This window comes from Danio rerio, chromosome 18 (genome assembly GCF_052040795.2).
Source record: "Danio rerio strain M-AB ecotype USA chromosome 18, GRCz13ab, whole genome shotgun sequence".
Classification (NCBI taxonomy): Eukaryota; Metazoa; Chordata; class Actinopteri; order Cypriniformes; family Danionidae; genus Danio; species Danio rerio.
The window spans coordinates 49,375,924-49,394,962 of NC_141038.1; the positions used below are offsets into that span (position 1 = coordinate 49,375,924).

The following is a 19,039-nucleotide window of genomic DNA, read 5'->3' on the forward strand; positions in this document are numbered from 1 at the left end:
ATATTACAATAACTATGCTAAATTGATGGCGTAAACGCAGCTGTATACTATCTAGACCAGTATTTCTCAACTGGTGGAACATTTTCAGTGGGTCGTGGAGTGTGTTAAAAAACTAGTTTTGACTTTTATTTTGAAATGCGTGCGCGACAAGCCTACCGTTTGACATGTGAAATTTCATTTAATTATAGCAACAAATATGACGAAGCACAGGTACGACCTTGAATATGTAAAGTATGGATTTACATATATTGATGACAAAAAAAGACTTAAAGCCTCAGTGTTTTATATGTAGTGAGGTGCTCTCACGAGAGAGCATGAAACCTTCTGAATTAAAACGACATTTAGAAACCAGACAACAGTTCAGTTTAGTTCATGGTAACTGGGCTTACTTGATTCTTCTTCATGAGTTGCTGTACAGCTTGTAAACTTGTCCCGAGTTCCTGAGAAGTGGCCACTGGAATATGCTCTTGTATCCACAACTGCAGACAAACACAAAGAAAACATGTTTGAAAACACATTTTGAAATATATTTTTTAGATTTATAATAAAAAAAACTAATAAATATTTGATTGAAGTATTGGTATCGATATCAGAGATACTAGTCTTGAAATACTTTGTGTCGGATTGGAAAGAAAATATTTGGTATGGCACATCCTTACAATTTGTCCAAACACAATAACATGTCTTCAAGTGAAGTTTCATTTATTAAACTAATTTCGAGAGGAGTACGTGATCATGATTAAACCAGCTGGCTCATATTAGCTAACCACGATCCTCCAATCAAGGATCCCTAGTTCCTATATATATCTCCTCCTTTTCCACTTACAACTATCTTCGTCTTGAAGAATCCCCCCTCCTCCCCCTTCTTCCACCTTTATCCAAAATAGGGGGCTCGGCGGCCCAGCAACCAACAGGAATATCCGTAGCTCTACTTGAGAGTCTGGTATCTCTGCGTTGCGCTAGCACGTTTCCCCCCCCGGGGTTTCAGTTCTCTCCCAAAGCCTAAAAAATTGCTCTGCATCATAGACCTCTTAAACCTAAGTCTCTTTTACTAGTCGTCTCGCTCTCAAGAAGGTCACCTTGGCCTTAGCTGCGGGGGAGTTTTGAGATCGCTCTGAGCTCAATCTCCCTTCGCCCCACAAAGGGAGAGAGCCCTGGACTCGAGGAATGCCTTGAGCTCAGGGCTCTCTCCTAGGACAGCATGCCAAATGAGCTTTTGTCATGAGCTAAGTGTGACCTCTTGAAAGGAGAAGTATTAACAGGATTTAAAAACGAAATACCAACATGGGGGAACTACATCACTTACATGTTATGTATTCGATTAACTGTGTACTGTGAACCGTACGGCTCACTAGAAACTAATGACCATTGAACTCACAATTTCATCCTCGATGTCCCGGGCCACTTGGTGCACTTCTTTAGAAGCCAGCAGGATGCGACGTCTCTCCTTCAGAGGCTCGATCAGCCGCACGATCCGCGTTTCCACACCAGTTTGTTTCACAGACACCTTCTCCATCACCTCTCCCTGCTGCGGGATGGAGGCCGCCTGAGCCTGCAGATCTCCAACCTCTTTATACCATTCCTCCATCTGACACTCCATCGTCTGCAAGAGGTCGAAACAACCAATAAGCAGAAGGACGTCAATGGAGGAGAAGAACAGGACAGAAAGGCAGGAGAACAGAGTGGACGTCAAAGAGAGAGAGGAACGGAGGAAAACACCGTTAAAAAGAGGACAATATAGAGAGTGGGAAAGAGGAGAGGAAGAACACCAGAAAGACAGGGAAGGAGACAGGAAGTGAGTTATGACATCATCATAAACGTTTCAAACTTCCAAAGAAAATTTGAAGCCATTGGAAATGTTCCGTTTACAGCAGCATTAAGTTTAAAAGGCATTAAAAGGATCAAGGATCAATAAATGCATAGTATATTCAGTAAGGATGCATTCATTTGATAAAAACGTGAGATATTAAATATTTTCAATGCTACAAACATGTTTTTTTTCTATATATTTATTGACGAATCCTAAAAAAAATTGTCAAAAATTTTAATAATTTGTTATGGAAAAACACTGATGACAAAACAGATTTTTTTTAATTATTAAGAAAGGTCATCTGACAGTATTCGAAATTTATACACTCACCGGCCACTTTATTAGGTACACCTGTCCAACAGCTCGTTAGTGCAAATTTCCTATCAGCCAATCACATGGCTGCAACTCAATGCATTTAGGCATGTAAACATGATCAAGACGATCTGCTGCAGTTCAAACAGAGCATCAGAATGGGAAAGAAAGATGGTGCCAGATGGGCTGGTCTGAGTATTTCAGAAACTGCTGATCTACTGGAATTTCCACGCACAGCCATATCTAGGGTTTACAGAGAATGGTCTTAAAAAAATATCCAGTGAGCGGCAGTTCTGTGGGCACAAATGCCTTGTTGATGCCAGAGGTCAGAGGAGAATGACCAGACTGGTTCTAGCTGATAGAAAGGCAACTGTAACTCAAATAACTACTCTTTACAACCGAGGTCTGCAGAAGAATCTCTGAATAAACAACACGTCCAACCTTGAGGCAGATGGGCTACAGCAGCAGAGGACCACACCGAGTGCCACTCCTGTCGGCTAAGAACAGGAAACTGAGGCTACAATTCACACAGGCTCACCAAAACTGGACAATAGAAGATTGGAGAAATGTTGCCTGGTCTGATGAGTCTCCATTTCTGCTGCAACATTCGGATAGTAGGGTCAGAATTTGGTGACAACAACATGAAAGCATGGATCCATCCTGCTTATCAATGGGTCAGGCTGGTGGTGGTGGTGTAATGGTGTGGGGGATATTTTCTTGGCACACTCGGGGCCCATTAGTACCAATTGCACATTGTGTCAACGCCACAGCCTACCTGAGTATTGTTGCTGACCATGTCCATCTCTTTATGACCACAGTGTGATCCAATAGAGCACCTTTGGGATGTGGTGGAACATACTTGCATCATGGATGTGCAGCCGACAAATCTGCAGCAACTGTGTGATGCTATCATGTCATTATAGACCAAAATCTCAGAGCAATATCCAGTACCTTGTTAAATCTATGGCACAAAGGATTAAGCCAGTTCTGAAGGCAAAAGGGAGTCCAACCCGGTAATAGTAAGGTGTACCTAATAAAGTGGCCGATTAGTGTATATATTTGTATGCAGTCATTTTTACTGTATTTTGTCTTAGACAAAAAAATGTCATAAATACATAGAAAAATACTGAAAAATCTCAAACTTTAGAACGGTAGTGTTAAAGATCCAGTGTTGCAGATCCAGTTGAACTCATTTGAGAAATACATTATATAAATTATGACAGTGAAGTAAATTACAGTAAATGACCAGTCCAAACTCATATATCAAAGACTAATTAACAATAATACGATTTTAAATTGAGACCTATTATCACCGACATGCCTTAGTTACTGTCATTTTGAAATGAGAAGCAGCAATTCTTTAACCTAAAGCACAGCTGACACCTAAACTAAAGAGACTTTGCATCGCTTCACCATCGCTGATCTTTCACATAATAGCAATGTTTAATTCAATAAAAATAAATACCAAGTAAACTTAGCGTCAGAGATATTAAAATTATTTAAAATTATTGTGAGTTACTAAATAAAACAAATGTTTCTTTAGTGACAATTTGAAATATGCTGATGTATTTAAGGACAGGAAATATAACACAATAAAAAAGACACACTCCCATACACACACACACACACACACACACACACATACTCACAGCCACCTCATAGGACCAGTCAGTCTGCAGTGACCACAACCTATGATGCACAGATGAAATATATTCTGCTGGAGACTGATGGCGATTTAAATGGTCTATATGTAGAATTCAGGAAACCTTGTTATTAGCGACACCTGTGGCCGTTAGGTGAACTGCAGACAGCAACTTACTGCTATTGGATGCGGCTGATCTATCATTTTGTACGAAAAGAAGACAACAAAGTGCACAATGTGCCTGATGTTGAAGTTATCTAGTGCAATATTTACTTGCGTTACTCTAGTCTACATCCTCTAGTTTAGACCCCAACTGTGTGACTGACCAAATGGAAACACAGAGAATAATTTCATAATATCTGTATTCATGTAAACATTGCTGGTTATGTCTTGTCTTAAGGGAACTTAAGCTGTTTGGGCGGAAAGTCAACTGCGTAACATTATATTGGATTTTTTGATATTTTATTTACTTGCCAGGAGAGATAAAGGGATAGCATAAGATAAGGTCTGTGAGCCGGGACTCGAACTCGGCACAATTGATGCAGACAACATTGGCTTGTTATTGTAAATAATATAAAATAATGAGAGACTCACTCACTAATTTGATTTAATTTATTTTTACTTAAATGCTTTCAGTAAACTGTTGTTGTTTTGTATTTGTTTCTACCTTATATTGTATTATTCGACTGCTTTTAATAACAAAGATAAAGAATAACAAATAGCTATTATGATTATTAGTATGTTACTTATTTACTAATAACTAAATATTTAATTTAACATCCATTTATTGATTAACCACATACAGTTGAAACCAGAAGTTTACATACACTGTATATAAAGGCACATAACCATTTAAAAAAAAAAGTCAGATGTTAATGTGACTAAACTTTTTCTTTATCAGTCAGGATTATCAAATGTGTTTCTGTTATGCTTAATAGCAATATAACGAGAGAGATATTATTGAGAAATTGGTATAACTTTTCTTAAAAGTCAAGTTTATGTACAATAAGATTATTCTGCCTCTGAAAAAGCTCAGATGAAGGTGTTTTGGAAGTTTCTGGTTGGCTAATTGACAACATTTGAGTTAATTGGAGACACAACTGTAGAGTAGTATTTAAGGAAAACCTCAAACACACTGCTTCCTTGTGTGACAACATGAGAAAATCAACAAGCCAGAATCAACAAAAAAGCCAGATTACCATTTGCTAAATTACACTGGGAATAATTTTTGGAGACATGTGCTGCGGCCTGATGGACCTAAGATTGAACTGTTTGGCCATAATGTTACATTTGGTGGACAAAGAGGAAAGCTTACAAGCCTAGGAGCACCATCCCAACTGTGAAGTATTGGGGCGGCAGCATCATGTTGTGGGGCTGTTTTACTGCAGGAGGGACTGGTTCACTTCAAAGCATAGATGGCATCATGAAGAAAGAACATTATGTAGAAATACTGAAGCAATATCTCAAGACATCAGCCAGGAAATTAAAACTTGGCCACAAATGGGTCTTCCAAACAGACCATGACCCTAAGCATACTGCCAAATTAGTTAAAATGTGCTTTAAGGACAACAGAGTGAATGTTTTGGAGTGGCCATCACCAAGCCCTGATCTCAATCCTATAGAAAACTTGTGGGGAGAGTTGAAAAAGCTTGTGCGAGCAAGACAGCCTACAAATCTGACTCAGTTACACCAATTCTGTCAGGAGGAATGGGACAAAATTCCTGCAAACTATTGTGAGAAGCTTGTGGAAGGATCTCCAAAATATTTGACCAAAGTTATACAGTTTAAAAGCAAAGCTAAAAAAACACCAAGGAAATGTGTGTAAACTTTTCACTGTCTAAAAATTCTTTAAAAAAAAAAAATAAATAAATTCTCTTATTATTCTGGCATTTAGCAAATGTAAATAATTTATGTAATCCTAACAGACCTAAAATAGTAAACGTTTAGTATGATTTACCATCAGACATTTTTGAAAAATAGTTATGTTCTTTTTTTTTTGATTGTATGTGAACTTCTGGTTTCAACTGTATATGTACGTTATTTAAGTACACTTTTGTTAAAAGTATATGCTGGAAATTAAATAATATTTGTAATTATGGTTTTGTGCTACTTTTAAGTATTCTGACTATTTATTTTAAGCCTTAACATCAAGCAAACAAACAAAAAATGTCCCACTTTTCTTTACATTAAAAATTCTACAAATTTCCAATTCATGGGTTCCTATCAGCCTATTAGTGTTAATGTCAATTTTGAAGTATCGCATTATAAATAAGCGATGGATATTTTTAATTTCTAATAAAAGTCCCTTAATTCGCAGAAAACTTTTTAAGCTCACTTAGGGTCGCTCAAGTGTCCAAATAATCGGACATGGATGGAAACAAATTTGCCAAATAAACTCTGATGTAGCAAACGTTAGACACACATTACCAATCAGCTGTCTCCACTATGCTTGCCTTGATTACTGTTGGTTGCTAGGTTACCAATACTACAGCCAGCCACTCTAACAACTTGCTGCTTGTTGCAAACTTGGAAACCAAGCTACTAGTGACACTCGACAATGACACACACTACCAGAGAAAAAAAGTGATTGACACATACCAATTCTTACATATAGCCCATTTAAAGAAAGTAAAAGCAAACGGAAAGAAAGAAAGCAAGAAAGAGAGGATGTGTGCAAAAAATGACAGCGAAATGAAGATGCTACAATACCGCTGATGGTGATGAGGGTGGAGTGACGTGGAAACAGAGCTGAAACTGAACTCAGATCAGCTGAGAGCCATGGCATGCTGTCAGAGAGGAGACACTCATACGGTGGACACTGATGACGCTCATATTACCAGTAAACGCAGCAGTGGAAAACAAAATAAAAGTCTTCGGCACAGGAATCGGAAAGAAATAAAGATCAAATTAAAGGCATGTTGCAAAGCAGCAATCTGAAAAATTAAAGCAAGATCTGGAGGAAATGATGCGTGATCTGAAAGCCTAGGTGTGCTAGGGCTGCACGATATTGGAAGAGTGGAACATTGTGTTTTGTTTTTTCTGCCATATGAATATAAATGAACATGATTTGGGAAAAATTCCTAATTTTACATTGATTGAGATGATTTTGTATATGAGTGCATCTGCACAAATTATAATAAACAAATTACACCATAAGGCCGTGATCACACCGAATGCGCTTTTTGCATTGAGAGAAGCTCCTTACTAAAAGCCGCAAGTGTTTTGCCATTGCACTCTGTGTGTCTGAATTGGATAAAAAGTCAGTCACGTCTTTTGTCATTGTCTAATCAAATGAAAGCATAGGCGGGGTTTCCATTGAGGTGACAGCAGTGTTTGTGTTCTCAAGACGACTACGGAGACTTTTAAAGATAAAGAATGGACTAGTTTTGAGTTATCTGGAGCTGTTTGACATCACAAATCATCAATATCCCAATATTATTAAATATTACAATTATAACAGCATCAACAGCAGCGCTCGCGCACAATTCACTTGTTAACACAAAGTGGCTCGACACATGAAGTGGCTTCCTGGTCCAAGCGCTCTATCAAACTGTATGAGGAGACTCAACAAAGGGTAATATTTTACAAAGTTTACAAAGTGATGTAATACTTTAGAACAGTTTTTCTCAACCATGTTCCTGTAGGACCACCAACAATGCATGTTTTGGATGTCTTCTAGGTCTGTCACACCCATTTCAGGTCTTTCAGTCTCTGCTAATGAGCTGATGATCTGAATCAGGCATGTTTGGCTGAGAAACAAAGAAAATCTGCACAGCTGGTGGTTTCCCAGGAACATGGTTGAGAAACACTACTTTAGTAAATCACGATGGCAATAAATAAATAAATAAATAATATATATATATATATATATATATATATATATATATATATATATATATATATATATATATATATATATATATATATATATATATATTCATTCATTTTCTTGTCGGCTTAGTCCCTTTATTAAACCAGGGTCGCCACAGCGGAATGAACCGCCAACTTATCCAGCACGTTTTTTTGCACCAGATGCCCTTCCATCCGCAACCATCTCTGGGAAACATTCACACACACACTCATACACTACGGACAATTTAGCCTACCCAATTCACCTGTACCACATGTCTTTGAACTGTGGGGGAAACCGGAGCACCTGGAGGAAACCCATGCGAAAGCAGGGAGAACATGCAAACTCCACACAGAAACGCCAAGTGAGCTGAGGCTCGAACCAGCGACCTTCTTGCTGTGAGGCGACAGCACTACCTACTGCGCCACTGTGTCGCCATATATATATATTATGGCCACAGTCATATGACCTTGCAGCCCAAGACCGGTAACTCACTGAAACTAAGCAGGGCTAAATGCGAGACCACATGGGAAAACTAGTTTGTGAAGTGCTTTGGGTGTATGGTACTATAGAATACGTGCGCTATATAAACACAAACATTACATATATCTATACTTAATATCTGATGGCCTGAAAGTGATGGATTTTTTATGAATTGTTAAAACATTGGTGTCTGTGATGCAGCAAGTCCAGAGACTGTAGTGTACACTATGATTTTGTATAAAATTCACTTTTATGTTTGATATGACTAAAAAGTGGTCATAAACGAGTATTTTCTCAATTCAAATGTGTAGCGGCTTGGACCTGGAAACAGTATTTCATACGTCACCATTTAACAAGGGGATACGCAGCTGATTCAGTGGTTGCCAAGCAACATAAAAAGTGCAGTGCACTTCTTTTTTCCTTGTCAACAAAATAAGTCAGTGTGCCGCAACTATTCTCAGAATGATAAAGCGTGTTCGGTGTGATCAACCCCTAAGGCTGCATGTCCACCAAAGCATTTTTCCATGGCAGAAATGCGAGCGCTGTTATAAAAAAACCATTCAGATGTGAACATTTTTGCAGCGCAGCGTTGTTTCAGTTGGTTGCTTTGATATAGAGTATCCCCACTGTTCTGTTACAAGTCTTAAAAGTCCTGTGAAGTGCTTTGAAAGGTGTATTTTTATTTGTTATTTTGACGTAATGGCTGTTTCTCAATATGCGTTCTTCAGCGGTCTTGCATCCTCGTGTTCTTGTGTAACGTCATCATCAGCTGCCAAAGTACAGTTCCAATACTCAAGACCTCAAGAACGGAGGACGTGGGAAACTTCCCAGATGTGTTCTTGATATCAAGGACGCACCGATGCAGACTTGAGCACCGATCTCACTCTGGAAGTCCAAGAGGTCATTGCGACTGGAGGTGGAATGCTCAGCATTTTATTTAGATTTACAATAAAAGTTCAGAGATATCACTTATATACCTCAGGAGTTTCCCTAAATGACACGATAAAAGTAAACATTACCATGGACATCTTAATAAAAGAATAAGCACATTAAGGGTGTTTGTTTGCTGTAATTTGTATTAAAATCTGTGCTATTTATATTGTGCAATGTATATTTATAATGTTTTTATGCATAGTATATATTGTGAAAAGGGGAAAACAATAAATCGTTTTATGAATGCTCTAATGTTTAAATAATTTTCCATTTAAAATGTGTGAAGGTCAGGAAGAACGCAGCATCTCATTTCTCACAGGACGCGTTCTCTGTTCTCGTGGTCTACCGAATTCGTTCTTCCGAGGTGACCTGGCAAGACCGGTCTCCACAAGAATGCAAGTCCGTTCTCAGAATTGAGAAACAGCCAGTGTCAACTAAAAAATGAGGGTGGGACATAGAGTAGCTCCTCCCCTTTTTAAAAATAGCCAATAGCATTTAGTTTTTTTCTCACAGCTCTGCCAGTGAGAGTGGTTAAGATCAAACGCATCAAATGAAAAGCAAATAAGAAGCGTCTGGATGTGGGTGGGGCATGTCAGATACTGGAGAGCATTTGATTGGTCAAGATTTGAAGAGGAGCTGAAGTATGAGGTTATGTGAAAAAACGTTGATCGATTTAGGTGGAAGTGACAAACTACAAGTTTTGGGAAGTGTATATCTGTTTTATATGTTCATATACACATTTTGTGACTGTTTTGGAGCACACTAGCTAATAGATATTCTTAAAATGACTGAAAGTAAAATACTTTTTTTATTTGAATTTCACAGGATCTTAAAAAGTCTTCAGTACGTTATTTCCTGACAGTAGAGCTAGTATTGATCCCATACTGATAAACTTCCGGTGACCTGTTATTGTAAATTTTTTTCCACTTTATACGGTTGCTTTTACAGCAACCATGTTGTAATGTAACTAAAATACATTCAGTTAAACAAACTTTGGCATTCATTTAGTTGCTCAAGCGTAAAATGAGACATAAAGCCGTTTACTCGCACGCAGCCTTCAGAATTGGCAGGCTAACGCAGAAGCCCCTGGGGAATACACTGGGGTAAAATAAATGCTCATATTATAAAGGCATGGCGGGGGGAAATGTAATTTAATGCAGTGCTTCATGTACAATCTGAGACCCACTTTATATCAGATATCACTCAGCCAGTGGTGATCGCAGATTTTTAAAGATAACAGACCTTAAACGCGCCAATTTTTGCATTGGCATACAGATCACCGGAAGTGCTTAACCCAGGTAACTGGCAAGTCCTATTAGCATACCTCGACATATACCCTGTTGTGTGGTATTGTTCCACCCCTCCAGTGTGGAAGGGTAGCTCAAAAGTGACACTGATGGGTGCTGCGTTTATCAACTTGTAATATCTGTAAAAACGGCAAGTTTAAAATGCCCACTGAGCGCCCCACTAGTGTCGTAACGATACTGGAATTCGATACCAATTAGTACTGAATTTTTAAAAATGTCTGTCACGCTAACATTTGAGCACGTTCTTAAGCAGCATTGATTGGCTATTGTGTTCACATGCTCAACAGAAATTACTGTGATTGGCTGTGAAGGTCATCAGTTCACCAAACTCACCGCTGTTTACTGAGTGTAACCACAGACACAGGGACACTGGAGCCTTTTAAAGCCGCGAAGATCAGCTAGTCTGTTTATAAGCTAACATACGAGTGATCCGCTGATGAATCAATTGATCTTCGCGGCTTTAAAACGCTCCAGTGTCCCTGTATCTGTGGTTACACTAAGCAAACAGCAGTGAGTTCGGTGAACTGATGACCTTCACAGCCAATTGCAGTCATTTCTGTTGAGCATGTGAACACAATGGCCAATCAGTGCTGTTTAAGAACAAGCTCAAATGTTAGCAGGAAATGGACGTTTTTCAAAAAATTTTGTACGGATTGGTATTGAATTCTAGTATTGGGACAACACTGTTCCCCGCTACGCTGCAGGCACTCAAAAAACATGATGCTACCATTGAACAACAGAAAACAATAGCTCAGCTCGAGAAAAACACTTCAGTGGACAGACACAGCCATAATAAATACAATAGGACTAAAATACAAAATAAAATGACCCACAAATCACGTTCTGATCTGTGCTTCCTGGTAAATACTCCCAAATGGACTTTGCAGGTCCTGCGTTGCAGATTCGCACATTGTGATATCAATGCTGAAACGATATATATTGTGCAGCCCTACCATGTGTGTGTATAAGAAAGAATAAGGACCTGCAGTTTCTTCAGCTGCTTGTTGACGGAGGTCAGGTCCTGGCCGTAATCCACATGCGCCAGCTGGTCCTCGAGCCGCTCCAGTCTGTGGTCCAGGCTGGAGTAGCTCTGCACCAGCAGGTCGGCCCGGTTGGCCTCAAACAGCTGCCGGGCTTTCTCCTGTGTGGTGCTCTCCAGATCCTGCCAGCACTCGCGGATCTCCTCCAGCTTCTTCTTGACCAGCGCGCTCAGCTCCGGCTTCTCCTGCATTAACCGCTGGCCCTCCTGAAAACACAGAGGAAACCATCAGTGTTTAAAGGTCAAATCCTTTATAGGGCTAGATGTAAGACACAATTACAAAGTATTTGGTGTCTCCAGAATGTGGATAATACCCATTAGATTATTTATTATAAAATGCCGAATATGCCCATTTTGTGCTTAGAGCAAAGAGTTGCTGTTTTTGTATCCTGTGCCTTTAAATGCAAATTAGCTGGTTCTCCCCGCTCACCGTTCCCATAGATGAAGTACCATTCATTCTTAAGTGTCACGATCCTCCAAATCCTCGATTCGATTACAATTTCGATTCTAAAGTCACGATTCGATTTTTGATTATGAATAATTAATTAATTAATAACGAATTAATTATTTGTAGCCTACCGTTTAAACTACCTGACCTGCATGATCTTTGTTTTACCCATAAACAAATCATACAGTAAATGAATAAAGGCAAGTTACACACATAATTACCACCTGTCAATCACTTTTTCTGCAGGACTCATGAACATAGATATATACACTAGATATCGCATAGAGACCCTGAGCATGCGTCAATAGCGCCGCCACATTGGTACAGTACTCCCAGGACAAATGTCATTCAACCGCACTAGTCAATACAGTGTTATTACGTGAATATGCGGGACTTTAGCGCTGTCTACGGGTGTAGAAACGAGCAAACAAAGAAAACAAAGCACAAAGGCAGAACATTTCATAGGTAAGAGTACGTTTTTACGTTTTTGTATGTTCTGAACTCTTGTGCTAAACAGGTAACGTTATTGATAATAACAGTCACTTACTACATTCACCATAAGGCAAAGTAGCTCCAACTCACACTAAATACTCAGCTTATGCTAGTTTTGTTGAATGAAATCAGCAAACAATGCAAAAGAAATATCAAAACGAGACGCTGCGGTGCCAGAAACTTGTATTATTGTCGGCTAGTGAAGGAGTCGTTCATAACGGAGATTCATTCACAAACGAATCGCTCCCTCCATCAGTATGAGAAGTGAAAGCAGGAGAGGAGGTGAGCTTCAGGACACAGATTAGATCAAATTTAACAGGGAGGGTGAATAGCACATTTCCATACACACAAACACGAATTTGTCAGGAATGCCTGTGCAATCACTGATCCATCAATGTAGAAAAGTGATGTAAAATTATAATTTTCGTAATTAGAAAAAAAAATCCAGGAAAACTCCCGATCATAGATATATGTGTATATGTGTATATCTCTGGCTTTGGATGGCCACAGTCCTCCACTGTACCTTGGTCCCGCATTCATTTCAATGAAGCGCTACCCTGTTCCAAAATGGAGGCTCAACTGACGCATTCCTTCCAACAACAACAGGGTAGGCGACATCTAATGTATATATCTATGCTCGTAAATAGGCAGTGATCTGTGTCACTATAATGGTGTCGGTAAAAAAGGCGCACAACCAACAGGAACCAGCCAACAGTATCTGAGGTGTTCGCTAAAATGTCTAAGTACAAGTGAGTGAAAGATTGAAGCAGTCTACTGATCCTCAGACTGCCTGGACTCCCTGTCTCGAGCGCATGACTGTGTGTGCGTCTGTGTCTGTGTGTGATTGAGTGTGTGTGGTCACGTGATGTGCGTTTCAGCGGTAGTGAGGAAGGAGGGCTGCTCAGAAATGCTACACGCCACTGTGGATGTGGGTCGTTATAGTTCTAAAATGGCATTTAAAAACAAAGACCTATTAGTGTAAACAGGGCCTGAGTACTTTTCGAGAGTGGATTTGCAACAGGGGCGTGGCGGAGGATCGCGATGCGCCCACGTCTATCGGCCCAACCCTAATTCTTACATAGCAGAGCTTGCAAACTGTGTTTTTTTTTTGTCGCCAACACAAACGTTGTCAACATAACTCACTGGATATCCAACATACTTCCACACTGGAGAGTTCATTGAAAGAGGAGAGTGTTTAAGTTCTGTCGACAGGTCTCTTGCATCTGCAGTTTAACAAGCGCTTCAACAAGCGTGTTTTTTTCCCGTTTGGCAAGTCAAGCTAACGTGACATGGGGGCGTGGCAGCATCGAGGATTCTATTTTTTGATTCGATAATCGAAATTGAGCATAAATTTTGATCGATTTCGATTTAAAATCGAAATCGTGACACCCTTAATTCATTCATTTATTTTATTTTCAGCTTAGTCCCTTTATTAATCAGGGGTTTCCACAGCGGAATGAACCTCCAACTTATCCTGTTCTACGCAGCGGATGCCCTTCCATCTGCAACCCAGAACTGAGAAACATTCATAAACACTCATTTACACTCATACACTACAGACAATTTAGCTTACCTAATTCACCTACCCGGAGGAAACCCACGCGAATGCGGAGAGAACATGCAAACTCCACACTAACTGACCCAGCCGAGGCTCGAACCAGCAACCTTCTTGCTGTGAGGTGACAGCACTACCTACTGCGCCACTGCATCGCCCTTATTAGGGATTATAGATAGCGAAATTTATTGGTTTTTATTTTAGTGTTTTTTTTTTTTCTAAGCGTGACGAAAAACACAACCGCGATTATGCATATATTAAAACAATTCGTAACAATGACAAAACACTAATTTGTGGATATCCTTATTTCCGGGTGCAGCTTTCCCTTCCGTTGAGGCTGGTGTATTCTGGGAAATTTTCTTATCCCGTGGTTTTGAGTGTGGTCCTGAAAAATCTCCCTTTCGAGGGGTATCTAGCCCTTCCCCTTAGCCCTACGCCTTCAAGCTAAAAAGAATTGGGACAGCCCTACTCCGTCACAGGAATGCGCAAAGTGAGGGGGTAAGGGCTAAGGGGTAGAATTGGGACCGGGTTGAAAATCAGTGCAAATAATGAAAGCAGAAAAACATCTTAAATATTATAAGTCCAAAAATTATAGTCAGGCTTGAATAAAAAGATGGGTCTTAAGATGAGTGGAGGCTATCGCTGTTATTTTATGTCAGAGAAAAGAAAGACTTACATCAATTAATCCGTTTTATAACAAATGACATTAAAAGTAACCATTCAATACACTAATCAGACTTTTCAACATTAAACATGACACTAATTTCCAACAACCCGACAGGCAGGAGTGAGACCAAACCAAATTGAGTAATGAAGTAGTGAAAGTCAGATCACAATGAGTGAGTAAAGCCCAGCACGCCTCAACTCCAGCAGAACTAAAAGAAAACCACACCTGCGTCACTTCAGATCAGCTCAGGACAGAGAACGCTGACCTCACCACAACAGCAGATGCTCCATCACACACACATACACACCGCATACACACCGATACACAAACTCACACAGACTCACACACACTGATACACAAACACAAACACGCACACACATACACAAACACATAGACACTGACACACACCTATACACAAACACATGCACACACGTACACACAATAGACAAACACACACAGACACACATACACACTGATACACAAACACACACACTGATACACAAACACACACACTGATACACAAATACACACATGCACACACACACTGATACAAAACACACACACACACACTGATGCACAAACACACACTCGCACACACATACACACCTATACACAAACACACACAGACACACACTTACATTCAGACAGACACTCACACACACTGATACACAAACACACACACGCACACACAAACACACTGATACAAAAACACACACACACACACACACTGATGCACAAACACACACTCGCACACGCATACATAGCTATAAACATACACACACAGACACACAAACACAGATACAGACACACACACACACTGATACACAAACATACAAACACACACTTTCACAAGCATACACATATACATCAATACACAATACCCAATACACATGCGTGTACACCCTAACACACACACACACACACACACACACTGATACACAAACACAAACACGCACACACATACACAAACACACAGACACTGACACACACCTATACACAAACACATGCACACACGTACACACGATAGACAAACACACACAGACACACATACACACTGATACACAAACACACACACTGATACACAAATACACACATGCACACACACACTGATACAAAACACACACACACACACTGATGCACAAACACACACTCGCACACACATACACACCTATACACAAACACACACAGACACACACTTACATTCAGACAGACACTCACACACACTGATACACAAACACACACACGCACACACAAACACACTGATACAAAAACACACACACACACACTGATGCACAAACACACACTCGCACACACATACATAGCTATAAACATACACACACAGACACAAAAACACAGATACAGACACACACACACACTGATACACAAACATACAAACACACACTTTCACAAGCATACACATATACATCAATACACAATACCCAATACACACGCGTGTACACCCTAACACACACACACACACACACACTGATACACAAACACAAACACGCACACACATACACAAACACACAGACACTGACACACACCTATAAACAAACACATGCACACACGTACACACGATAGACAAACACACACAGACACACATACACACTGATACACAAACACACACACTGATACACAAATACACACTTGCACACACACACTGATACAAAACACACACACACACACTGATGCACAAACACACACTCGCACACACTTACATTCAGACAGACACTCACACACACTGATACACAAACACACACACGCACACACAAACACACTGATACAAACACACACACACACACACACACACTGATGCACAAACACACACTCGCACACGCATACATAGCTATAAACATACACACACAGACACACAAACACAGATACAGACACACACACACACTGATACACAAACATACAAACACACACTTTCACAAGCATACACATATACATCAATACACAATACCCAATACACACGTGTGTACACCCTAACACACACACACACAGACACACACACGTACACAGGCACATACATACACAACGATACACAAGACACTCACACACACACACACACACACACACACACAACAGTACAGAAACACACATACACACTAATAAACAAACATTACTTTTGTCCCTTTGTACGTGTCATCAGAGGGAGAAAGCTCCGCCCACTAGTGACCATCTCTCCCTCATTAGAATAAGACGATAGTCTTTCTTTTAAATCTGCCACTATGCTGACTCATAGGTATTTGTAGCTCCGCCCTCTTCTGAAAAGAGCACAATCTCATTTGCATTTAAAGTGACAGTCACCAAACGGGTGCAATTATATGATCAAAGCCTAAAAGGGGCAGTTTCAAAGAGTTATAAAGCATTATTTGTGTTGTATTTGGAGCTGAAACTTCACATACACACTCTAGGGACATCAGAGACTTAATTTATCTTGTTAAAAGGGGCATAATAGGACCCTTTTAAAGAATGCCCTAGCAATCCACAGCAATAAACCATTGAAAGCATCTTACCAACCCCACAGCAGAACCTGCAAGGTCAAGGTGAGAGCACACACTTCTACGCTCAATGCAAGGTCAAGCACCACTCAAACACAACTCAATATTTCTGCACTTTTATTTACAGCTCATTGCTTTTTCAGTTTTTTTCCCTCGTATATATACATCCACCGAATGATATCATAAACAAGCAAATATCCCTCCATATGCTTTACAGACAGTGCCCAGGTCTGCAGAAGCTGCCATGAGCTGTTACACCTCACACATAAACACACACACAGACACAAACACAGCACCCCTCCTCCACCTGATCTCCACACAGACCATGGGGTCCTAAATTGCACATGCTCAAACACACATATACACACGCGCACACACATACGGGGTGCTCCTCCCCCATTATAATTCATCCTCTCTGTCAGGACTGGCTGAGGGGGAAGGGGCTGATACTCAGATACAGCAGTGACCATGGAAATGATGCCTACGAGCGCAAGAATCAGACCGGCTGCTTCCCACACACACATACATACACACACACAAACACACACACATATGTACAAGCTCACACACTCATGTCGATTGCCAATCGATGACATCATAGCCTATCTGAAGTGTGAAGCTGGAATTACACTCGCGCCTGGCGCCGCATCGTGCACCTCCGCTGACTGCGCGCGCCCCTCGCGAAACTGCCGAGGCTTTTATAATTGCCACGTTCGCCGTTGTGAAGCCCACCTTAAAATCAGACGGATAAACAGAGAAGTAGGAACTTTCTGGAAGTACGTCATATCATAATATAGTTCAATATTGTTAAACTAATTATTTGTATTGTTTTTATAAATTATTTTAATGGTTATAAGCATTTTTGTAACCTTTAAGATTTTTTTTAATCAAACTTTGATGCATCACTTGCTTTTGTCCATATCTCTGACAGTTTTACCTTTTAAAGTTTGTTACAATATTAATCACAAGAAAACATGAGTTGCTCTATAAATATATTTTTATTATGGCAGGGATAAAAGCAAAAAATAAAAAGTACACTCACTAAAAAAGTACAGATGTATTACAAATACGATCCAATAACATACGTTAGTGTAAAAGCTATGACTGGTGGAAAAACATATTCTGTAATTGCGTACCGGGTCTCCACTTTTGCTATGATTTTTTTAGGCATGAACAAACTTATCCCTCAAACTTTTTCCCCAATTTTTTTAACATAACCTTTCCTCCTTTCCCACTGCTGTTTTTATTTCTAGCAAATAATCATTGGTCATCACTTGCTTTTGTTCATTTCTCGGACAGTTAACCTATTACAATTTATTAAAATATTAATGACAACAGAACATGAGTTGCTCTACAAATAAATGTTTTATTATCGCAAAAATAAAAGCAAAAAAACCACACTTACTTAAAAAATACAGACTATTTTAGATTTAGCCCGCTCCACAATTCACACATTACTGTCTGGCTAATTTCTGTCCTATTCTTATGCTACAAAGGCAGTGACGGTCCAACATTCCTGACCATTATCAACAATAAAGCCCAGAGAAACAGGGCATCAGTATATCTATTCCTTTCCAGTTATCAAAAATAAATTTGTGACTTCATTATAGTTTTGTAACTATTAAATTGTTTTAATACAAAATTAAACAAAATACATCAGTGTAAAACCTATGACTGGTGGAAAAACCTATTCAGTGATTGTGTACATTTTGCCAAGGCCTCTTTGGATTTTAATAAACTTATTCTTCAGGTTTTTCCAAACCTTTTAACAAAAACTTTCTCCTTTCCCAGGGCTGTTGCAATTTCTAGCCAAGAATTATAGAATATCTGGTTATCTCTCTGATCACGAGTCATAAGATGTGTGTTCAGTCCTACTGTTTCAGATCAAATCTCTTCAAAGTGTTTCATATTCAACTCAAATCCGTTGCGGCGCCGCGCGCACTCTTCACTCAAGTCTCAAAAGATGCCCGACGCACCGCCAGCCGAAATCATGCCAC

At 39.7% G+C, this 19,039-nt stretch overlaps 1 protein-coding gene across 9 annotated transcripts in view; it reads right to left on the bottom strand.

Annotated features, from left to right (window-relative positions):
- sptbn4b (spectrin, beta, non-erythrocytic 4b) overlaps positions 1-19,039 on the bottom strand; it is a 125,039-nt gene that overhangs the window by 36,073 nt on the left and 69,927 nt on the right. For 6 of the 9 annotated variants that reach the window (XM_087293405.1, XM_087293404.1, XM_087293401.1 and 3 more), the window contains exons 20-22: positions 11,320-11,583; positions 1,379-1,603; positions 390-479 (exon numbers count right to left, since the gene is read on the bottom strand). In XM_087293405.1, the coding sequence (XP_087149531.1) occupies positions 390-479; positions 1,379-1,603; positions 11,320-11,583 (579 nt within the window). Of the gene's footprint in view, positions 1-389; positions 480-1,378; positions 1,604-6,473; positions 6,636-11,319; positions 11,584-19,039 lie in introns of all 9 variants that reach the window. The other 3 variants (XR_015515254.1, XR_015515255.1, XR_015515256.1) reach the window with 1 other exon arrangement.